Raw genomic sequence first — 25,987 nt, forward strand, 5'->3', positions numbered from 1 at the left:
ACAATCTATGGAGGCAAAGCAGTATTGCTCGTCTTTCTTGATATCTAGCAAGCTTGCGATAAGATATGGAATGCAGGCTTGCTTTTCAAGCTCAAAAAAATTTACCTCATACACAAAATGTCATACTCAAATCGTACTAACGACAAGGATGTTCTTTGCATGTACAATATGGATAAGCAGTATTTCAGATTCACAACATCCATGCTTCGTGTGCCTCAGGGCAGTACTGGGGTCCCATTTCCATTGAAAACGCTGTATATACAGGATCTACCAGAAACTAATAGGCGCACACAGCGACTTACACAAACGATTCTGCGGTACTTACCTGTGTCGATAAACCCCAAGTTGCATCGCGTAAATAGTTCAATTTGCCAAGTTCAACCTGAGGCTCTCAACATGGAAGATTATAAATAAAGACAATTCCCAAAAATCTGAACAAATTTTACACTTAATAAAGAAAACTACCCAGAAGTAAAAATTAACAACTATACCAATGCATATTAATACTGTGAAGAGAGTAATACTGGGAGTGCATCTGGCTAATTTGGAGAGCCATAGGTCAATGGGATAGCTTACATCAAAGTAGAATGGCATACATTAACAGCAAATGGAGATTTATGCTGCTGTGGACAATGGGTAGAAAGTCAACGTCATGTGATGAGAATAAGTTATTGGTCATAAAAATGGTATGGCGTTGTAGGAATAGGCCAGCACGAATAATGTGGAAATTCTGCAGAGCTTCCAAAATATTATACTAAAGACTTCAATCAGTTAGTCCAATCAAATTGGTTTGTAAGAGCCCAGGAAATATTTGACTATCTTGAATGCCAACTATTTATCTAACAGAAGATACTGACATGTAACAAAAGTTTAAAACATAGCTATCACTGCATACAAATGTGTTGGCAAAGTTATTGGTTCATGGTGAAGTCTGGGTAGTTTAAAGCCATTTGAAAAATCGTGGTTACTAAAAAGTTAATACATGTATTGTATATTGTACCTTGTACCTTATATTGTCCTTAACAAATAAATAACAATAAAAGTTGTCTATAGAAAAAAAAAATTTTTGGACACTGTAATGGGCCACTCTCTGAGACCATAAGCTGTAAATTTTTTGTTATTTTGGCATGTCAGGCACACCCTTCCAAAATTGGGTTGCCTTAATATCAAAAACTATTTAGCTCAGTTAGTTGAATCCCAAATATGTTTACGCTTTAATCTTCTCATCTGTGGTGGTACACACAAAGCTGTAGCCAGTTTGTTAGTATTTTCTTTTTCTTTTTTTGCACACACTCATAGTCCCGCACTAGGGAAACCATGTCGCGGGTGCCATGGACTCACACATAGATAATCACAAAATACACCCAAACTCACGAGAGAAATAAATGTAGGCCACACAAATATTTCTCACCGCCCAGAAGTGAACCCGGGGCCTCTGCATGTCAGACTAGCATGGTAAGCATTTGGTCACGGAGGCAGTTAATATGATAAGTATGGGTGACTACTCTTTCTTTATAGGACTTAAGCTAGTTATTTCCTCAGTAATTATGGGCTCAGTAATCAGTAATTATTAAAATCTAGTACAGTAGGACAGGCAGCTTAGGTTTGTATTTAGAATTGTAAAAATAGTAGTGGGTTGATGTCAAAGAGACATCTTGGTAGTTCTGGACAAAGCTTCGAAATTAAATATAATTATGATATAATCGTCGTTTCTCATTGGAAAGTACCTCTACACAAGCCCAAGAGCTACATACCCTGCTATAGTGCATACAAGTGGTAGCCGAAAAGTTTCAAGTAATGAAAAAAGCAGTTGTAGACAACCATTTCGAAGGCAAAGATGGCAAATTTTTTCACTGGGATAAAGGCCATTTATGGCAAATGTAAGAAGTGCATTGAAGTAGAGGGAGATCACATATAGAATTAGATATTTTTGCACATTTCTATTGGCATTTTTAATATCCTAGGCTCAAAACTTTTCAGTTGCCCATCATATGATTACATCTGATGTTTTTATGAGGTAAAGAGTCTGTCCTAAGATGGAGCCTTGTAGTTTTTTTAGCAGCAGTAGAGCTCCTTGTGAAAAAGTTTGTCCAGGAAAGTACTACCACCTTACCTATTTCGGCCGCCAAGCAGTAATGTCAGCAGCTTACCATCAGATGCACGACTTGTCTGTCCCATCACTTGATATTTTTAAAAAATGAAACTCCTGCTTGGATTTCATAGAAATCGCGTCTTTATTTTAACATAGAATATGAGCTAAGTGCAAATTCTCCACACCATACCATACAATTAATAAACAATATGTAAATGTCTACTTACCAAGTCTTGCTAGCTACGCAGTGCGTGCCTTTTCGCACCCAGTCTGGAAACATTTCTGTCAGTCCCCATAATCTCTCACTCAAAGTTTCATCAGGCTCCTAAAATATAAATTCACTCTAATACCTATACAATATGTAATAATGTGGCCTACACAATCTTGTCCTCATTATGGATTTTCTTGCAACAAGCACAAAGCGAAAATAAAAAAGATTAGCATTGGAAAGCTATTCTACAGTGTGAAGAACATTGTCAAGAATTTATTGTAGTAGTTACATTTTTTATGTATCTTATCCCCACCATTTTTTGTAAAATTTAATCTACAGCGGAATGATAATTTACGACAATATTAGCTAGCACACAATTATTGCTAACCTCATCTTTAGACACTGCTTTAATCAAAGTAACCTATGAAGATAAGTATGACATAATAATTATATCTACCATGTGTAAGCATTTGGGTGCATTAACAAATTTTGTATTAAAAATCTACAATAATACATATTCATGTAAAATCGTCACAATTAAGGTTCAGTTGAGTGAAACCATTCATGTATGGATACTTACGTCGTCAAATTCTTTTACAGAAAGATCTTTGATACACGATGTGGGGCCTAACTGCAAATGAAAACAAAGATTTTATTATATTAGTAAATGCAATTTTAACGTAAGAAAGTGATAAATTACGTACAGGACCGGGAGACAAGAAATTATCGTCAGGCTTACGCTCCGGGGTATCATCTTTACTCGCAGTCAAAGATTCCATGCCGCTATCGCTCTGCTCCAATTCATCAGTCAAGTCAACGATCATGATATACCACTAATCCAGGTTTCTTTGTTTGACAATCTTCTAATTCAGTCCCTAATGTACTGCTTTTTATTTAGAAATCGCGAAAAGACGAAGAACGAATCCTCTACACTCGCTTCGCAGGAAAATTGACAGGTTATCTTTTTAATTTAATTTCTATCTTGCAACACTAGTGTTGTTAACTCACATACGATTAAATTACTACACCATAAAAACCAGTAAAAACTTGTAAAAGTAAAATCCGGCAAAAATACCGTCTTCCCTGTGCGCTATGTTTAATTCCTTGAATAAAAGGAAACATTCATTATTCTGCATTTCAGTCTGTCTTGCCGTCTGCCGCGTAACGCAGGATTATTAATGTATTCGCAGCGTGCAAGCCATCCTACTAGCCTGCAATGTGCGCCCTGCGAGGCTCCTTACGAGAGCCATACGTAGGATGTAAGCAGTCTCTTATCAGGTAGTGAATGGGCGTTTAAATATGCATGGTAATATTGGTAATACAATTCCAAATATCAAGACTAGGGACTAAATCAATTATATATTTTGATTTCTATTGGAACATAATAAGAAACTTATCTACTGTGCAGCCTTTGGACAAGATTAATTTATAGAATAATTTTAAAGTACCGCACAGACTAAAATAAAAATTAAATAAATAAGAAGAATATTTACGGGTGAGCCACAGGCGCAGTCAGCATTTAGATCAACGGGCATTATTTTTGTTTCAAAATTCCATTTCTTTATGAATGACTTAACTGAATTTTAAATTATTTTTCTTTGACAATTCTCTACCTACAATGACGGATAATTGTCATTATTTGTCTACTTAAAGTTCCGAATTTAAAACATGTAATTTATTACTGAAATCAAAAGTACCTATGGCGGAAAGAGTATAACATAAAGTTTTATGTACCTACACACATAAATCAATGGCACATGAAGATTTAGTACGCTTCAAATATCTAATTTTACTTTACATACAGGAAACATTTTTTTCTTAACATGAATAACTGCATTCAAAGAATTTTGAAAAACTGGCTTGGACCGGAAATCGAACCAACTAAAAATGCAAAAAAAATCAACATCCACTAGTTTATTGTTCTAATGGATAGGAACAATAAGATTCGCTCTGGATCTTTTGGAGGGAAAAGTGTCGTTTTTATTTTGACTTTCAATTATTTTGTGAAATCTAGTTTAAAGTGGAATAGGATAGTGCTATTGTGCCTTAATCGAAGATTAAAACGCGAAATTATACGAATCTCGAACTAAAATACCCGTATCGGCCCGTTTTAAGGAATCCCGAGTCAATCCAAGCACGCCGCCTCAAATTGCCTATCCTCTTTGTGGCGGCCATATTTACAGAGACATAATTAAACTTCATGTTTAGGCTGATGGCTTTGCCAAAGCCTTAATAAATTAAAAAAACAAAATAGGAACAAAAATAAGGATGAAATATCTCCAAGAAACTAATGTGAAGTACACGAAGTACATGTACACGAAGGTATTAATGACTAAATATGCAAATTGCTTTCTTTTGCCGACTACTCGAAATTGTTAAAGTATATGTATATTTACAAATTATGCAGTTATTTATATTAAGAGAAATAAAAGAATGTTTCCTTAAAGAAAAATTAGCCATCTCAAGCGTTTAAGATACTTCCCTTTCATGTCCCATTCATTTTTTCCACCCTGATATATAGATAATACATGCATAAAGGTATTTTTATTAGTGCATTGATAAAAGAAAACGAATTTGAATCATCACAATTCTCCAAAACAATTTTATTAAAATATCAGGTAAATCCGTGGAGGTTCATGGTCTCTGCCTACGCCGGTGAGAGACAGGCGTGATGTATGTATGTATGTTATGTATCTAGGAAATCCTGTGCCGGCACAAACGTATGATAATTCACAATGTATTTATGGTTCTGGATGATATTTTATGGAAGTCGCAGGAGCAAACATTCATTTCATCTCAATGGTCTTATATACTTTACAAATGTTTCACTTCTGACAAAGAAGGATGGCGTCATCCCGTGTATTTTGTGACCTATGAACGGCACTTCGTTGATTTTAGTCAGCTTTCGCCATCCTTCTTTCTCCTTTCCATTTTGATTTTTCTCCTGACAGTTGCGTAAACTTTTACTTGGACACCCAATGACTTGAGCCATTAAAAAAGACAACCGATCCTTGTATGATTTTAAGTAGTACAAATTAGGCATTCACTAACCGATGAGCCATAATCAATTTCTAGAAAATATCTACCTTTTGGTAAGAGCCTTATGGACCGGCGAACATGTCACCTTATTGGCCACGATCACGCTAACCATTACGTTCGCAACAATTTATGCTTGTGTCGGCAGATTATGTTACTGGTCATTTTACTACATTATCAACAAAAATCTGATACAATAAAGCTTTACAATCATGTAATACATGTAGTAGTCATAAAAGGGACCATTTGTTATTATTGTTATTATTATATTTGTATTGGGCGGCCCATTCACTATCTTCTGCATGGCGGCGGGCTGCGGAGACTGCTCACACACTATTCTGTTTAGGGTCTAGGTATGGAGTCTCGCAAAACGCATTACAGGATTGCAGCTGATGATGGCTTGCACGCTGCGAATACATTCGTAATCCAGTATTACGCAGCCGACGGCAAGGCGAACTGCAATGCAAGGTAAAGAATGCCCCTTTAAAATAAGAAAAACGAATCCTTCGATCCGGCCGGATTTGAGTTGTTAAAACGTTGACAATTTATAAAAAAGAGTTGTTCCTGTAGTGGTAAATGGAAAATTTTACCAGGCTATTAGTTGTTTTTTTTTCGTAAAAAGCTCTCAAAATCTAGAAAGTCTGAATTAAAAACAAATTATTTTTGACCTGCAATTTCCAGAAAATCGTTAGGGATTTGTAATACCATGCCATTCAAAGGGTCTTTCTGTATTATTTGTGTGGATACCAAGTCACAGTGATATTAGAGGTAACGAGAGAGTCGATATGTTAGCTAAAGATGCAGTAAATAACGGCGATGTAGATTTATGGAGAAACTTTGCTCATGACTTGGCTACACTACCTGCTATTTATCTTAAAGAATCTTAGCAAACTGTGTGAGAAACAAGCAATAAAACTACGGGTAGGTATTTTCGTGATATACAGCCCGAAATCCCGGCCAAACTCTGGTTTTCGCGTATATATTTTGAGGAACGTGTTACTTCAATCATTACCAGATTGAGATTAGGACATACTTGCTCATCTGAACATCTTGCTAGACTTAATATAATACCTGATTCAATATGCGAATGCGAACAAGACATTGGCAGTCTATACCACCTTCTCTTTTCCTGTCCAAGATATGACCGTGCTTTGTTTTTTCAATCTATAATTTCTTTACAAATTCCTTTACCAATATCTATTCCTCTGTTATTATCGTATAATAATTATTCCGTTTACAATGTGTTGGCTCAGTTTATAAGGAAAAATGATATTAAAATTTAGATTATTATTTATCCAATTATTTTCAGCTATTACCATGTTATTTCTATTTTCTGTCATAATTTCAGTCCTTCATTGTTTAGATTTACCTATAAATATACTTACTACCTATTCTATCCTGTTGATCACCTTTCCGTTTCGTTTCGGTTCCCTTTTTTTTCCGTTTCCGTTTGCTTTTATTTTTATTCCGCGATTTCCTTTCCCCGTTTTAAATTTCATATTAATATCCAAAAACCCACACCAAAGTTCCACAACAACCACTGCAACGACAATAATAATTTATCCTGAAGTCTCAAGAATCAAGAAAATATTTATTTGGAAGAGCTATCAAAAATTTGCAACTCAGTGAAAATTGCATATCCGCGGCCTGTCCATGTCCTGGGTATGTGTGGATAGACCTTAATACCACAACTTGCCACTCATCAAGCTTGTTGAGTTTATTTCTAATTATAGCATAACGTATATGTATAGATGGGCACATTTAAACTTTCTTAATTTTTTGATATATTTTTATGTATAACAATAATAATATAATAAATACTGACAATGAATACATATTACTACATGTGGGAAATATGACCTTTGCTCTCTCCAAATTTATAACCTTGATTTTTGGGGACTTTGAATAATTTGCATTGGCAGCGCTGCAAATCGGAGGGAAGAATCGGACGTGTATTTCGTCTCCCCGCAAATGTATAGAGACCGCGCCTTCAGACAATCGGACCTGTAATAAAATCGGTTGCTATTTCCGACTCGGACGTAACGTCACGTCCAATGCGATAATCGGATTGAGTGTTCATACAATTAAATGGTATGAGCGTCTTTCGGTAGTCGGATCCGACCACAGAACAATATTACCCTAAAGGGATCCGACTATCGGGTGGAAAAATCGGATGTGTACTCCCGCACCAAGTGTTGCTGCTTTTTGGACTTTTTTTAGTATCGCAGTGTTGCTGGAATTAATTTAACATATCTACCCAGTGAGCATAAATATCTACCACACTTTTGTTTTAAATAAATAAATAAAAAAATGCAAGTTACAATATTATTTTAAATTATTTTGCTAAGCTCTTTATTTCAAGCTTATATTTAGCAAACAAATTGAGCCTGGTTAATTTTTTCTGGGAATATAGTACCAAGCTCCATACTAATTCAGTACAAGTCCTATAACTTTTTTTCAGTTCACTTGTTTTTTATTTTGTATTTTTTTTGTTCTATTAAGGTTCCATCTATCCTCTTTGATTTTTATATACTGTACTGTCAAAATTGTCAAATTGCCGTCTACGGTATACGAACAATTTTTCTAGTTACATAAAATTTGTGAATATTGTGTGTATTTGGAACTTCAATTTATCAATTTATGTCACTAAATTGTCGAGTAATGCATTGTTCCTTTAGACGTGGTTACATTAACTTCAGTGAACTATAAAATTTATACAGGTTAGATTAGTTCATTACGATTCATTATTGTAAAGAAAAAGTGACAGGTATTTCATGTTGGTACAGATATTGGACTTTCTGTGTTATTTTACTTCGCTACGGATATTTGCCATTTTTCAAGGTAAGTGTTTAAATTGATCTTCGATATAAAATACACACGAACCTCAAACGAACGGACCCCAGTGATTTAATTTATTGTCGTCATTGTGTGACACTGTGTGTGCGTGTAGGTAATGTTTTTGAAATACTGCTATTACCAGGAGATTTTTCTTAGAAAGTAGTAGTGGCTTATTAATTGTATTATAAGCTACTATTATAATTCAAAATACTCATCATTATCAGCATTGCCAATGCCATTTGTTCAAAATCCTCAAAAATCAAGGTTAAAATCCCCAAATTTGGGGCGAGCGAGGTTCATATTCCCCACAAATTCCCCACTCCTCGAGGTCTCATTATTTATTATAAATGACAAATAGAATGTAAAATGTAATTCGAATTATAACATTAGATGTCCTTTAATCGTGTATTTATTTTAATGAGATTCAACATTAATCAATCCATGAAAAAACATAAATAATTTTTCTTAGCCTTACAAAATTAAGTAACATAATTATTTGTAGCATACTTGGTGACACTATGCCAAGGTTAGAAATAATCAATGAGTGAATTAAGTTTAGACCTAAATTTAATGTTTAAAGTTGATGAGTGGCAAGTTGAGGTGTGGAAGTAGTACTTACTTGGTACTTGGTATTTGGTGCAACGGGCTGGTATCCGCAACTCGACAACAAAGCGCCTATTTTGCGTGTGGTGGGTGCAGGGTCCTACTCGTGCCACCCAAGCTCCTCCAGGAATCTCAGCAGCCTCCTTGGTTTGCTGAAGACTTCGGGGAGCGACCTTGGCACTCCAAGGTATTTTGCCCTGTAGTTGGCCACGCCGGAGCACTGAAGTAGGATGTGCGCAGCCGTTTCCTCCCCCTCCACGCACGCTCTGCATAGAGGGCTGTCTGTGATACCTAAATTGAAAAGGTGTTTATTGTACGGCCCTGACCCGTTAGGGCGGCAGTTAGAGTGCAAAGCTCTTGCCTTTTAAGTTTAATTAGTATTCGAGATAGACTGGCGTTGAGCGTTGGGAGTGCTTCCCTCGCCTGTCTACAAACCGTAAGGGTGGTCCATGTATTATTATGTAAAGATTTTGTACCTTTGTGTATAGTTGTTCTGGACCATTGGCAGGGGAGGGACACTATCGGTTATGGTCCTACAGCGTCCATCTCCGACCCTTTCCTGGCTAGTTCATCTGCTGCGTCATTGCCACGTGAGCCGCTGTGTCCTTTAATCCACTGAAGAGTTACGTGGTTTTGTATACATACCTCCATGAGTGCTTGATGGCATTCGTAAATGAGCCCTGAGTTTATGTCATAGCTATTCAGTGCTTGAAGTAATGACATACTGTCGGAGAGTATTCGAATGGAGTAGTTCTTTACTCTTCTCGCTATGATTGCTTCTGCCGCCAACTTGATGCCCATGCATTCAGCCTGGAATACTGTGTTGTGGTCACCAAGCGGTGCTGATATCCTGATATTGAGGTCTTCTGAGAATACCCCAGTACCTGTTCCTGAGTTTCTTTTAGATCCATCTGTGAAGACTCAGACCTCTCTGGGGTTTAGTCCTTCGTTGGGATCTTCAAATAATTGTATCTTGTATTTCTTGTCAAAGATGTATTGTTTTGGGATCCTATCCACAACCGCCTCCAGTAGCGGTTCCTCATTGACAATCTTGTAAAGGATTTCTGTATGTGGGGTCCTCATGTGCTTCCAGAGGCCGGCTCTGTTTAGACGCACTGCTGTTGACGCCGCTTCCTGTCTGATGAACAGTGGGAGGGGTCGAAGGTCCAGCAGCGCTTCGAGGGCCGCAGTTGGAGTCGTCCTCATGCAGCCGGTCGTCGCCATGCAAGCGAGTCTTTGGAATTTGTCCAGCTTGTCGGTTGCGGTCGTCAGCTTGGTTCGTGGCCACCATACTATCGCGCCGTAACTGATCGTGGGTCTTATCACCGCAGTGTAGAGCCATAGTGTTATCTTGGGTGATAGTCCCCATTGTTTACCCACCATTCTATGGCACTGCCAGAAGGTGATAGTAGCTTTTTTAATTTTGTTGTCCAGATGTTTGTTCCAGTTCAACTTGTTGTCCAGTATTACTCCCAAGTACTTGACTTCGGTTGATATCTGTAGTTCTGTGCTGAAGAGTTTGGGTAATCGGTAGTTACCTAGTAGTCGTCTGTTGGTAAACATTACTAGTTCCGTCTTTGTTGGATTTACCGATAGTTCATATGCTCTGCACCATCTTTCCACAATTCGGAGAGCCGCTTGTGTAATGTCGCAGAGTGTATTGGCATAGTTTCCTGTTACCAGTATAGCTATGTCATCAGCATATCCTATTGTATAGAAATGTTCTTTGTTGAGTTTAATGATAAGGTCATTTACGACCATGTTCCACAGCAGAGGCGACAATACCCCTCCTTGAGGGCACCCCTTCGCTACTATGGCCCATGGGGTCTCATTTGCTGTTGTTTTTATTGTTCTTTGTTTCAGCATGTTGCTAATCCAGCTAATTAGCACTTCGTCTACTTTGTGTCTTTTCATTGCTGATTGTATGCTGGAGAAGTTGGTTTTATCGAAGGCTCCTTCAATATCTATAAAGGTGCCTAGGCAGATTGCTTTGTCTTTAAGGGCCACTTCTATCTTGCCCACAACGGCATGTAGGGCCGATTCAGTGGATTTGCCTTGGCTGTATGCATGTTGGTTACCGTGTAATGGAATGTTCTTAAGCGCTCCATCCCTCAGTTCTCTGTCACATATCCTTTCTAAAGTCTTCAAGAAGAACGATGTGAGGCTGATTGGTCTGAAGGACTTCGCGTCAGTGTAGTCGGGTTTTCCTGGTTTCGGTATAAAGATGACTTTTACCTCTCGCCAGCTGTGGGGCACATAGCTGAATGCTAGACAGGCCCGAAAGATGCTGACCAGGTGCTGGACCAGTGTGTCCCCGCCCCATTGTAGGAGTGCAGGGAATACTCCTAATAATCCATAATCTTGGCCCGGAGCTTTGTATGGTTCAAACGTGTTTACTGCCCATTTTGTCTTTTCGTATGTCACTACTTGTTCTGCGTATCGCCAGTTATGGATCGATGTGGTGTAGTTCATTTCTACACACCTGTCGTCTTGGACGAACCTACATCCTGGGAAATGTACTTCCAGTAGGGTTCTTTCCGTTTCCGCAGGGGAAGTTGTGTATGTGTTATCTATTTTGCGTATTGAACCTAGCTCAGTTGAATTTGAGTTGCCTAGGATTTTCCTTATTCTGTTTGCTTGTGCGCAAGACGTGATGTTCCAGCAGTAGCCTCGCCGTGACGCGGTGCTCCTGAACCGTATGCGCTTTTTTAGTTTGGATTTGGCCGTCTTGTAGTTTTCCCAGTCCTCATCCGCGCATGTGTTCATTGCTCTATTGAAGTGTCTCCTTACCCTTCTTCGTAGCCTCTCAAGCTCAGGTCCCCACCAGTGTCGACCTTGTCGCGGGGCTGCGTTACTCAGTGGGCATGCGGAGTTATAGCTGTTCAATATGTTTGATGTTAGTTCTTTAACCTGTGTTTCTATCTGTGCTGCGCCCAGTAGTCTTCCCGGTGCTCCCGGTTCTCCCAGGTTCTGGTGTAGTTTGTCCGTGTATAGTTTACGGTCGGTTTTTCTGGGATTCCGTTTCGGTTGTTGTTCTTTAATGGCTGTTTCTAAGCTGAATCTTATCCATCTGTGGTCCGAGAAAGATGCTTCTTCGGACACGTGCCAGTTGTGGATAAGGTCCACTGCTCCTTCTGACGCTAGGGTTAGGTCTATAATAGTTCTACATCTTTTATTTATAAAAGTTGGTACTATACCTTTATTAAGGATTTGAAGGTTAGTTGTGAATAAGTATTCTGTTAGGTTCTTACCTCTATCATTTGCGAGTTCCATGCCCCACAACGGATGGTGGGCATTGGAGTCAGTAGCCACGATGATATTCTGGCCGTTCTGCTCGCAGTAGTTGATTAGCTGAACCATTTCCTGCGGTGGTGGCACATCAGTCTCCGCCATATAGACAGAGGCGAGCACCACTTCAGGCAGACCCGTGGCCGCGTCTGCTAAAAGCTTTACGGCACACAGGTCTCTGGAACAGAATTCAGTTAGTGGCTGTACATGTAAGTTATTGGAGTAATATATGCAAGTTCTAGGTTTATCTGAGATGGTAGTCGATAATAGCTTACCTCTCAGATGTGAGAGTCCATTTATTTGGCCACGGGCACTAATCCACGGTTCCTGGATTAGTGCCATGGCTGTGTTGTTGGCCTCCAACCATTTCCGTAGCTGAACCGTTGCGGCCTGGCTGTGGTGGAGGTTGCTCTGGACGATGTGAAGTTTACTGAGCGAGGGGGAAACCGCCATCAGATGATAGCAGCTCCTCGTCCACGTCCTCGCTCAGTCGGATGTCTCCCATCCCCAACACGCACTCGTCGTCACTGCTGGTCGCCACCGGTTTGACAGCGGCGTCCGCAGAGACGGGGGTCGAGGAGGGCCCTTCACCTTCTCCGGGAATATTGGAGGAGGTGGAGGGCTCCGGGGAGACGTCCATCCGCGTCGTTGTTGTGCCCGTCTTCTCGGGTGGCACATCTGTGTACAGGCCCCTCTTTGATCTAAACCTGAGGTAGACCGTGCCCAACTGGAAGGTTAGGCGCGGGCCACCTGAACCATGTCGGCATCGGGGCTCCGTATGTAGCCAGTTTTGGCTGAAGTAATTACAGCCATGAGTTCGGGCCTGGTGGCCTCGGCGTAGGTGCGTTGCTGGGCGGGCCTCTCAACCTTTTGCCGCTTGTGCTCGCCTCTAGGAGATATGGTCTCGTCAAGGCGGGCACATTTGGCAATGGTCGAGGACCTCTGCCTGCTCTCTACCGGTTTGCTGTTAGAAGGGGGGGGCCTTCCAGTGGGGTGTGGTGCTAGCACCAGCATCGGTGCTCGGCTGACCTTGGGGCGCTGTGTGTTTGTAGTTGCTTGTGGGGCACTTTTGGGTTTCCCCTCCAGTACCGCCGGTTTTGGGTTTTGGGTGTTGGTATTTAAAAGATGATCGTTCAAATCCATGTTATGTGTTCCTAGAATTCATTCTCCTGACTTCCCACCCACCACGGAGCCCGCACCTTTGGGGATGTCCTATTCGGGACACCCGGATTGTCAGGAGAGTATAGGTGCAGGAGTTGGGAGCTCACTGCGCGACATCGGGGGCTCGAAATGTGCGGCTGGCTGACCTGATCAAAGTCAGCCAGGTGTTCCGCACATACTCACCCCGTCAGCATGGCCGAGTCCCCCCCCCCACACCTCGCCTGTGGCCCTCTGACGGGACACAATGCCATTTCCCTGTGTTGGCTAATCACAGGGCTACCGTTTAGCAGGAAATCAGGGCCAAAGATACGTATTGCTTGCCGGAGTCCCCACCCCGCTTGGGCTCAACCCCCCAGGATTCCTTCTTCCCTGCGTACGGCGCTCAACTGCGTAGGCATTAACGCAGGAGGGTGTAAGTTTAGACTGCCCACCACGTGCCATGGTCCACTCCCAGAAACGCATGGCCGGGCCGTGTTGATCGCTTCGCGCCCTCACTGACAATTCTCAGACTGAAGCTGAGGATTGTCAGTGTTGGCCCCAGGGTGTACCGGCTACGTCCTTGGGCGTTCTGTGATAACATGTTACCACAGACTGCTCAAAGACTTAGTAGCAGTAACTACTGGGTTTTGTTTACCAATGATTTCGTCGCTCTTCATACCGGGAACCGGTCTAATCAGAAGGAAGGGTCATGCACTCAACACGCCCAACTATAATTTTACAATTCAGAAGCAAGTACTCTGATTTATATGAGTGGCTTGCTAATAATGGGATGTGCAATGTTGTAGAAATATCGATATCAATAATAGTAGTGTTTTTATTAGTAACTGTCAAACTAGAGATGCATTAGCAATCAATAGATTAAACAAAATGATAAAATTTTAGAATCCCTGCATTTGCCCCACATAGTGCTATTCCTCACAAAATCCCCAATCGAGGTCACAGAATTTCTTAAATTCCCTGCTGTTTGGGAAATTCCCCTAAAATGGGCAACACTGATCATTATATGACTTATCTGAAGGTTAAGCTATACAACAAAATCAGCTTTTAAATTAGAAATTTTAACATTATACTATATTATTTACAAACAACCAATTTTGAGACATTGTGTGGTAACTGGCTGGTTTTTGCAACTCCATGTTGTCGAGCTTAATTTTAACAACAGATTGTGTTGCATATGTATCCCACTATAGACCATGTCTGACAATAGTAACTTTACATGTAATTTTTTCAATATATTTTTATCAACATTCTTTTATATATGTACTATTATGCATTTTAGTTTTTCAATCATTAAAAGTAAAGAACAATCTAAATAGTTGTTTTATTACATTCTCTGAGTAAACCAGGGTTTTTTTTTATATGAGGTTGCACTTTAAAACACTGTTGGCCATTCAATGAGACATTTTATTTTTACCTAAGAGGTTTTCCCACATATATCCAATCGTTTCATCACATCGCAATAATTTATGTATATGGCTGGATGCGTCTTTAGATATCTGAACAGCGCTTTTGTTACCCTTTATACCTTGATCGTCTAGTATCCATGCTAAAGTAGTGTATAATTTAAGGATTTATATTTAAAAAAATTGTCCCTAATATCACAGTATAGTGCCAGTGATAGTACCAACTCTTTAAATGAATTAACAAATACTACCAATCTTCTGTATAATAATATTTATATGGAATGTTTCTACTGGATGAATATCTACTGGAGACTCATGATGATTGCAAAGGCTATAACAATAAAAGCTGTTCCAAAATCAATTTGTAGCTACAGCGATAAATCAAGAGGTATAAGATGTGTAATCGTTAGTAAAAATTGGATTAATGCCAGATTTATCACAATCAGCTGTCTATACAAAATGCTCTAGTTGTATTGGACAATTCTAATTTTATTTTTGTTTTTGTGAAAACAAGAGGTATGACTATTAATGTTTGTGGCTGGGTAATTTTGGGTAAGATTTATTAATAAATTGTGAAGTGTAGCATTTAAAACAGGGGTTTTTTTATAACCTATTATTGTAAGTGTTTTAAAATAACAATTCCCCACTGCTTTGTTTTTCTCTGTGCTTAAGTACATCTTGGGAAAACGAACTCAGATTCTCACATACTGCAGTGCTTAACTTTTTTTTGTTGCATAAAATATCATGACACAAATATTCTTAACTGCGTGTTTCACTCCAAAAATAACTCTGCATTAGACATAACTCGACCACTGTTAAAGTTTAATTAATTATATTCTGCAAATGCAAACAGACCTTGTGGATATTTTAATTTATAACACAAATATTGTGATTATTTTAAGTGATGATTGATATTATGAGTCTGTTTTTATTTTAAGATGATCATTATCTAATACTTGTAGTTATGAATTTAGCCCAAAGTATTCAGCTGTAGATTTAATTACTTATATTTTTTTTTTTATAATACCAAGTGACGGGACGAACAAATTGTGGGCCTTGTCAATAATAGTGGCAGTGTCGCTCAGAACTTTCAAACGCAAAGATCGGAGGGGCACTGCCACAGCGCCCGTCACCCTGAGACACAAGTTTACAAGTCCCATGTGCCAGAAATAGTTGAGGTGGCAGTACTTCCATGGACACATTTTTTACAAGGACCTCTACTGCTACTAAAATGTAAAGCTGAATGTAACAAGTGTAATTCATATGCATATGTTCTCTCTTATGACCATTGTAACTATACAACTTGATGTAAGCAAGTTAGTGTATAATTGTCCACCATAAATATAATGTATAAGTATGGTATGGTGTTACGGGCAGGTGTCCGCAACTTGATGTTTATGCGCCTATTTTGCGTGTGTATTTGGATACTATATTGAGAACTACTCGTGCCACCTGGGCTCCTCTAGGATCTCAGCTTGGTCCTGGGTTTCACCTCGGTACTCCAAAGTATTTCGCCCTGTAGTTGGCCACGCCAGAGAATTGTAGTAGATATGCGTAACTGTATCCTCCTCCACCATGCACGCTCTGCAAGAGCCCTGTCCGTGATACCTATATTGAAAAGGTGTTTATTATAAGGATTTTCACCCGTTAGAGTGGCAATTAGGGTGTGACGCAACATATTATATGTAATATGTATGCAGTTGTGGTGCTAGCTTCTAAGTTGTATTGCTAGAAACCATAGTAAATGACAGTTGATTTTATATATATGTATGTTGATGATGTCCGATTCGAATTCAAAAAAATACGAATATCGCTTGTACACCTAGAGACAAAATGATCCCCTTGACATTTCGGACCGTCATTTCTCGGATTCGGAACAGGGGGTTTACTCTCGATCTCCGTCCGACATCCGTCCGATTCAATTGCTGCCAAATAAGCAATACTTAACCAAATGCAAAGACGCGTGATGCGAATGAAGCTTCATACTGGATACTTGTCTTTTAATTTTGTCGAATATTACTTATTTGACAGTAATTGTTTCGGACGGATGTCGGACGGAGATCGAGAGTAGACCCCCAGATACGAATCGGACGCAGTGCGCAAACGCTCTTTATCCTTTTTATAAACAAGTTGGTAGATCCTTTACTAAAATACATAATCAACACCTTGTTTGAATACAATTATCAACAAAGTTGCGTTTGAACACCATTCACTATTGCTACTTTGCGTTACATCTGTTTAATCTTGAAAACTTACAGGCTATTATTTATTTTTATTGCTCAGCTGTTTTGTTGGTTTGAGTAAATATACACTTACATATAAGTATTTAATTTTTTTAGTTATTTGTCGTGAGCCACTTTGCACTAAAGCACCTAGAAAAAGAAATGTTAAACGATCAATAAACAACTAAATTTTCAATTAAAGGAGATACAAAATATAATGAAGTACTATAAAATATCATGATTATTAATCACATCGCCGCTCTTCTCCATTCAAAGTCAAATTCAAATTCTAATAATGTTTATCGAGTTCTTAGGTTTTCGCGATTGTTACACATAGGAAATGAAACTATTTTTCCGGTTCATGGGACCTGTAAAGGGCCCCGAATGTCGGTTTGTTTGAAAAAACAAATATACGTGATTTAAATCCGGAAAAATAGTTTCATTACCTATATAATAATGTTTATTTCTTAGGTAAGTAAATTACACTTGAAATCGTCACATTGATAAAACTCCACTACTCATTCGTAAGGCAGATTCCCCTGAGAAGAATAAGAAACTGTAGAGGTTGCTCTTTGTAAATAAACGTTTGTTGTACACTTTTATCATTTACAATATCGTCGCCTTGCTTTCTCAAACTCGTATCTTAAAGTGCAAAGTAACTGAAATTCAAAAAATGCATTATATAATATACAAATTAGCAGGCTGATTTCACATCACATTTTCTTCGCGTTCAAACACTGGCATTTCCCTATTCTTAAAGTAATGCATCTAAATTAACACCCTTGATAAGAAATATAAAAATAAATAGAAATTTTTGCCATATCTTGAATAATCACTCTTTATAAGATACATGTTTGAGAAAGTAAGGTATCGATATTTATTTCAAATATCATATGTATCGAAACAATCTGCAAATTGTTGCGGTTATTAGAGCTTAAAGTATACCATCATAAATTGTTGTTCCTATTACATTCTGAATTTGTATCAATCATTATCACGATTAATAAGTCAAATGTCGTTCTATCGAATGTGTAGATTTCAACATGACAGCCATTGGTAAATTAAAGCAGCTACGCTACGAGCTACTAATTTTCCACTACTCATTCGAGTGCATTGCCCTTATTGTAAGTCCTTGCGTAACGTAGGAGCTAAGGCTCAATTTACATTGCAGTGGAACCGTATAGAAGCTAATTTTTTAATGAAGTAGTACATAGTATAATGCACTTTATGTCAATTTTTTAACTCTCTTTTTTAAGTTCTCATTTCGACTGTATGTTTTTTTTTGTATGTATGTTACGCGATAACTCCGGTATTTGTGAACCGATTTTCATGATTCTTTTTTTGTTGGAAAGGAGGTACTATAGTGGTCCCTTTGAAAAAAATCATCCACCTCTAATTTTTATAAATAGCGCCTAAATTTTATTTAGTTTATTTTGCTATTTCTCCAATTCAAGGCGTTTTTCTCTCCATATACTTTGAGTAATGAGAACCGATTTCTATTATCTCCAGTGTCAAGTCCTGTATAGTGGCGAACTAGGGGATATTTCAATAAAACTTAGCAAATAGACGTAATTCCACGTACTTTTGAGGTCGATTTTTTTAGTACTCTGTACTGAGATTATTAACGTACAAATTAGATACGAGCCAAGAAACAGGTCACGCGTTTTCTGGAGAATTCTCGTGCATTCTCAAGAATTACTACAGCTATCGTCTCGTATCTAGTTCGTAAGTTATAAAATGACATAAGGTTCATTATGCAATGTACAATTTTGTAAATAAAAATTGACTTCCATTCATTGCGTTCCGGTTCAGTCATTGACTTATTTGTAAGCGCGCGGGTCTTGGCGTTTTCCCTTTCACAGTACCGAAGCGGCTACAAGCGGGTAGATCCATACATCGAAATCGCAAACAGACGCTAGACCAAGCACTGTGAAAGATACGGGCGGACCGAGCCAATAGATATACCCGCTCGCGCCGGCGTCTGACTCGACGTGGACGACGACGTCACGCGGACGTGGGCGCAGGTGCGCGCACTGCGAAAGAAAAGACGCCAAGACCCGCGCGGCCGCGCCCGCGCCTGCACTCTGAATGAGCCCTAAGGGCTCATCCACACGTCGAATTCGCAAACAGACGCTAGACCAAGCATTGTGAAAGGTACGGGCGGATCGAGATCTAAACGCGCGGCGCGCGTGGCCACAAGTGAACGCAAGGAGCGTCTACGTATATTTGATTTAAACGCGCCCGCGCCCGCTGCCACTCTGAATAACACCTTACTGTTACTCTACCATTATTGAAACCAATTATTAAGATATAAAAACGTTGGTAGTGGTCAATTTTTTTAAAGCCGTAGGGCGAAACAGGACAGTAATAATTTAGGGAACGTGAACTGGAAGGATTAATGTCAATTAGTCTATAGTTTTAATAATCTATTGTCAATAGATACGTATTATGTTCAAGTCAAATATTCACCAAACTAACGTACTGCAGGTCACGCGCTAACTACGGATATGAATCACGTAGGTAATCAATATCAACCTTCGTATCAAGTCATTTGGTATTATGTATAACAAATTCAATTGAATACACGATCTATTTAGATTAAAACGCATGGTGCTTTTGTTAAATTTTACCACGATTTCTCTACCATTGTCAACGGCTCTACATGTTATATGTTTACCTCTCTGTAGCTTGTTCTATTTTTTTTACTACACTAAATTAATGATTTTCTTGTCGTATCGATTGTATGGCAACTCTTGCCATAGTGGTAAAAGGAGTTCCCATTCGGCGTATGGCACAGACGTACAGGAAAAGGTACGTTGTGCGGGGAGGCTCCTTTTTTGCATAAATTAATGATGAGCTATAAATCATCTAAAATTATTTTGGTATTTATAAAGTTATGACATAAGTGTTCCCTACAATATGAGATTAAATAAACGCGAATATGATTTGCCAGTTCCATTTTAAGGGTTCAACAATTTAATCGATAGCAATCTCATATAGTCAATTTGTGAAACTCATTACGGGTGTATTTAGTCAATTTCCGGCCAAACGACTGAAACGTACCGGATTATTCTAGGTTATGTATTAATTTGTTTTGTAAACTATAAACGACTTCCATGCGCTGATCTAGATATAACTATGTTCTATAGAATGAAGTACCTACTCGCGTCACTAATGACGTCAATATTCGTACTGATAGAATAAAATTGCACTTGACTGGATTCTCTGCTCTACTAATATGAATGGATGTAGTTGGGTAGGACTTACAAGTGCGCAAACATCTATTGCTCTTCCTTTGTTACGAAACTACTCGTAGTGTGCCGTTGATTAATAAAAATTTACAAATGCGTATAAAGTAAATATATTACAAAATATATATTGAGAAATAAAGGCAGTCAATTTCATTATATTTAGTAACTTCAAATAAATATAGGCATTAAAGCGCATTTACCTAATAAACTACCTATAATCATGTTCTACATACATTATGTATATATACATAGGTTTTAATAATTAATTTGAACTCCGATTTATTCAGAGAAAACGTTTCGAAAGCCGTCCTAATTACGCTTAACAAAACACTTTGTTCAAATAGAAACTCAAACTGAATCCACATTTACAAGTCTATATAGTATTGTCTTTATCCTGGTTAGCTTTGTTCCATGTTGAGCACATTAGAAAACGGCATTAATGAAAAGTATGTAGGTCTGTTATTTGATTAAACGCCTTTTACGTAAATAAAATGCTTATAATAAGTAGTAAACAGTACTATTGACCTTCTACTTTGTACTATTGCAACTCAATAAAGTACTACCTTTTACATGAACGTATTTCTATTTTCTTGCTTTAGTGCGAAATATACAGGACCTCGATAGCATATTTTGGTTGTCACGTTTTCAACTGAGCTATGATCGATGGCAATACGTTGAGAGTATACCGTCCATACGACTGCACACTTCAGGCACTAATTTGGTGACGACTCCAGCCTCCTCTTATGTTATAACCTTGTAAGGAACTCACCACACTTAAACGGACCTCGGCGTGATTCGGATAGCAAAAAACTTTATGTCTGTGCAAGAAGAGTGTGAAAGACTTCATGCGTTTCAATTGTTTTTCGTCTTGCGTTTCGTCTGTAGCGAGTCGCATTATCCGTCGTCGACAACGGCTTTTCCGTTCTTGGTGCATGGACATATGTTGCGCGTCAATAAGTCTGAGGACTTCCTAACGTGGCGCTTGCCCAGCCCTATTTCGGTTTCAAAGTCTTTTTGCCCTCGAAGCCGGTCAATAACGTTATTACAGCTTAAAAAATTGCCCAGCATTATCTTTTGGCTAAAAATACATTTGTGTCTTTATACTCGTCGATGTATAATTTTATTTCTATAAAACAAAATTTGAGGATATACATATACTATAATATAATATATAATACGATATATTGTGTAGAGTACCTATAAAGTTTATTTGAAAATTTTAAATCATTTGTTGGTTGTACCTCAGTTACTGGTTTCAACTGTCAAACGATTCGAAAATGTGACCATGTGATTGAGCGCCTGACACCGCTATGTTTATATCAGCTACAACTATCGACGCTATATCATGTGATTGCTAACATGTGATCACCTGGTGATTTCTACAATCACGAGGGTCAAATAATTCTCGATGTTTTTAGTAAGTAACAATAACATTGTGAAAAGCTCACATTGTTTGCTACAAACACTTTTATTAGTCTGGACATGAGCTAAGTTGGTCTACAGGATTAAACTCTAAAAAGTTATTTAATTGTCATTTGATCTTCAATTTAAGTTTAATAGCACCTACACGGAAAGTCATTTTAAACCAGAGTTCGAAATGATCAAGATGTTTATTTTCTTTGTATTATTCTGCAATACTTCTATTATTCTGATAACTATCCGATAATATGTCCAATAATTATTGATGTTAATTGTTTTGTCTCTTTAACTTTTGACTAAAAATGACTCGACAAACTTACTCAACTAATTATGGACAAAACGCAGTGCTCACAAGGTTATGCGGTACGATATAACAATATCATGACATAGATTTGTTCACTGAGTCAAGAAGAACCTATAAAAACTTGGTATGCAAGAAAATTGCGGTATGGAATGAATCGCAGAGTCAGTAATGATGGTTGCCATTATTTATATTATGTTTTATTGTTTTTGTTTTTCTTTTGCTTAAAGTTATTAAATTTTTATCCTTTCGGAGGAGTAGTAGTGTTTATTGTAGGTCTTATGGTAGGTTAGTAGATTTTACGACACGCCGAGCGTCAAGTCGAGTTTCTTTTCTTTTTATTCAATACTTAACATCGTCTAATACGCACTATCTATTCGGATTGGCAATGCGAGACAATCTGTTTATTACGATTAAATTGTACATACGAGTAATATATGTGTAATCCAGAAAACCTGTAATTGGCCTTAACACTGACTAGAATTAAGTACATTTTTCTTGTAATAGGCTATTGATGCTCTTAAATAAATGAAAAAAAAAACTAAATTAATATGAAGAAAAGTCTTTGGGAAAACGATTTGGTTTGTGCATTGACTTACAAATAAATGGACGACGGGTCTAATACAAAAACCACGAAAAAAATGTCCCAAGTCAACCTATTCGAAATTTAAATTGTTATGTCATCGCAGTATCGCGCTGTCCGTAGAACAAATGAAGACTAAAGCGGAGTGTCGCGCTCTGTATACGATTTTAGCGCCTTACAAGTGCGGACACTTTTTAGCGCGGACCCGACGGGTTTGTGACTTTTTTTGAGATAGACATTTGTTACGTTTGCACTCCTTTGGGATAAGCACACTTGTCACGACATTGCTAGCGGTAGCATCTTGTTGTCCCAATTAACTGTATTAATATCAAGATAATTATTAAGATATATGTATCAAGATAATTATCGTTATAATTATTATAATAATTATTAATAATAATTGTCACTTCGAACCCTGGAAATAATAAAACACGTTTTATAACGTATAACTATGGCAAAATAACTTTTAAATTTATATTATGTTTGCAAAAACATTAGCATTCCACTATGAGAATTAGCACGTGACAGAGGATTTTATTTAGAATGAAAAGTAGGTAATCTATTTTGGAAAGTATAAATAAAAATTTCTCCGTATACACTAATTGACTAATTCGTCCGTCACATAATTTTGTGAGAGTGACGTGAAAACTGCGAATCGCTTTTCCCTCATTCCGTTCACGCTAATGTGACTACGTAATTCATTACGGAGATTTAAGTAACAACTGACCTGAAACCTCTAGTTCACCGCCATTAACCTAAACTTGACTTCTTGTATACGGTTTAGACTGGTATCGTAACCGACCTGTCACTAGAGTCAACTGTATGTAGTGCGAAACAATAAGTCAGATATTTCTCGAGGTCAGCATTTAGTTCAAGATATTATATCGACCTTTCAAGTAGGATGACAAACCAATACACATATTGGACTTGGACCTGAGCTCATAAAAGCAGTATACAATATGTGGTATTTAAAACCTGTATATACGCAATTTGTGATATTACAAATACGATATGTACCAACGGTTTTTTTTGAAATGGTTCTAATATTCTAGAGAGATTTGTGGTAATATGTGTTATATGAGGCTTGACCTTTATTGCAAGTGTTGTTAGGAAAACTTCAGTTTGAAGGCGAATTATTTGTTTGAGTTTTGATAGAAGACAAGAGTGTGCGTTACTCTACAATTAACACATACATTAATTGTATACTTGAAGCACTTGTTGACATAATTCACATGTATTCATCAATATAAATCTCTAATTGAAGTGTTATAATTTGAGTATATTTGTATTGCTAGAGTGCGAAATTTTTTTCTATATTTTCCATTCATGCTGAGAATACGAGCTGTAAACACTGCCCCGCCCATACACCGTATTGAAAGATGTGACAATCTGCAAACAAAATGATATTTCCCGAGTGCTAGCGTTCATGGCGTTTCGCCAAGTGAAGCATTCCTTGGGCACTTTTCCCCTTATGGCCTGGGTGATTCGCCGGTGATTCATTTTGATTATTTATTTCACATCTAAATGAATATATCTTTTGAAATGATCGTAGGATTTTCGCGAGAATAGTATAATTGCGATTGTGCAGCTTTGCTCTGTGAGTCCGCGTAAACATATTGTATTCTCTAAAACAGACTACAGGTGCAGACTAACATTGGACGCGATAATTTGCAATACACACTCGCTATGCAGTTATTACAAAAGATCTAAAAATTAACAATTCAGTAAAATTTATACATTCTATATAATGAATATTCTAAGTGTTTTGTATGACGTGACTAAGGGATTTTTCCCATTCCTTTTCATTAGAGAATAGCATAAAAACGGATGAGTAAGGGAACTGGCATCGAGTTGAAGGAAGTTGTTAAGAGATTCGTGAAAAAACTTGTGAATATTTGCGTTCATTCCTTTGGGTTTGAGGTCTGCTACGTGATTTCCGGTTACAAAAACTATGGCCCTAAACTCTCTTATAAGGACCGTAGAAAGTGACTAAGAGGTAATCCTGAACTCCAGAACTTGAGCAGCATCTTCTTATTCTTCGACGTTTCAATATAACTTTCATACATGGCCAAACATGGCGACTATAGCAAATTCTCCGTTTTTGCAAAGGTCTACTTTATTTAAGTTTTACAGAAAACTTTCCTCGTTTTTCTTTCTGGTAAATAATTTCTTTGGTTGTATGGTTTTTATACTAATTGTTTTGTTAATCTTAGAACGAACCCGTATATATTTTAGATAATAGCCGAAGTAACGGATTATCAGAAGCTGGTTTATTACCCTTTTTACAAAAGTTGTTGTCGCTGAATTTCTACTAATTTTTTTTATATAATTTTTTTCCTGTTTCATGGTGTACATTTAATAAAAAATATTGTGTACCGTACTTATATGAGCGAATACGTCTATTTCCAGCGATGTTCATCTAATATCGTAATTTCCAAACCGTTTTTACGGTTCTAATAATAGATTGAATTTTAAAGAAATTTTTTGCTATACTTTTTGCTCCTTTGACTTACAAGAAGCTTCTCGAGTTGATCGTTCTGTTCTGTAAATTTGTATGAAATCATATTACAAGTTAAAAGAAAATGTTGTACCAGTACTTCATGTATATCTGTTGATATTTACGAGCAGATATTATAACCATTGTGTGGTAATATGAGAATAGAAATGAACACAATGATTCACATCCCTCGTGTATTAGATATTGCGTAGTTCTGTATCGTGATATAACTGTGTTTCAAACCAATATTGACTGGATATTAACGTTGTTAAATAACGATTTAAAGTTGTAGTGGCAAGGGTGAATATTTTTAAAAGACACTCCAGCTCGAAGCCGGTTCGAAGAAGATATTTGCAGATAGTCGGTTGTGTATATGAATAACGCTATAATGTTGTGTGGAGTCACTTATTTAAACATTTACCACCAAAACATTGCAAATTACTGACCATCAGGGATGCCATTATTAAAAAAAAGAATATCATTACTATCACACTCGAAAAATTTACACATGATTAGGTACTGTACAATTTCTAGCACACCTGATAAGTTCTATGGGCTTGGTGAAGGCCATTTTGTTTTATGGACTATTTACCGCTGCTGTTGTTTAAACACTAAATTATGCCTTCATGTTCAATGTTATTTATTTGCTATCGTTTGATACCTATGCTAATTAGTACAATTCCAATATCTTGAAAAATGAAATACGTTAGTGGATTCATTCGGTTTATATCTTGCATTATTTACTCTTCATTTGCTTAGTTAACTTACTAGTTTTGGTGTGTGTGTTTGGAAATTCTGTTGTGTTCAGTCGATTAGCTTCACTCGTTTCGCGGAATGACGTAACATTTTTCTATGAAACGAGCAATTAGTTCTGACCTTGTTGGTGACAGACTGACTACTCTCATCATGAGATATGACGTCGCCATATTGTGACAATGGGCAGGACAATGAGACCACAATTACACGTGTCAGAGACAGGTTTTTGTTTGTATATTTATTAGTCATAAATTACGCTGAGTTTGTAGTGTGTTTGCTTGATCATGTAGGTTTTTTGCCTCGCGGTCAGCGACTCATGACGATGA

At 37.8% G+C, this 25,987-nt stretch overlaps 1 protein-coding gene across 2 annotated transcripts in view; it reads right to left on the reverse strand.

The window, feature by feature from the left end:
• The window catches only part of LOC113235730 (mitochondrial import receptor subunit TOM22 homolog), a 5,186-nt gene extending 1,328 nt beyond the window's left edge, over positions 1–3,858 (reverse strand). The window contains exons 1-3 of one of the 2 annotated variants that reach the window (XM_026471607.1): positions 3,797–3,858; positions 2,884–2,934; positions 2,320–2,417 (exon numbers count right to left, since the gene is read on the reverse strand). In XM_026471607.1, the coding sequence (XP_026327392.1) occupies positions 2,320–2,417; positions 2,884–2,934; positions 3,797–3,838 (191 nt within the window). In that variant the 5' untranslated portion in view covers positions 3,839–3,858. Of the gene's footprint in view, positions 1–2,319; positions 2,418–2,883; positions 2,935–3,007; positions 3,164–3,796 lie in introns of those variants that run through there. The other variant, XM_026471606.1, reaches the window with a different exon arrangement.
• Positions 3,859–25,987: the final 22,129 nt, after the last annotated feature.

This window comes from Hyposmocoma kahamanoa, unplaced genomic scaffold (genome assembly GCF_003589595.1).
Source record: "Hyposmocoma kahamanoa isolate Upper Pololo Valley unplaced genomic scaffold, ASM358959v1 88, whole genome shotgun sequence".
NCBI lineage: Eukaryota > Metazoa > Arthropoda > Insecta > Lepidoptera > Cosmopterigidae > Hyposmocoma > Hyposmocoma kahamanoa.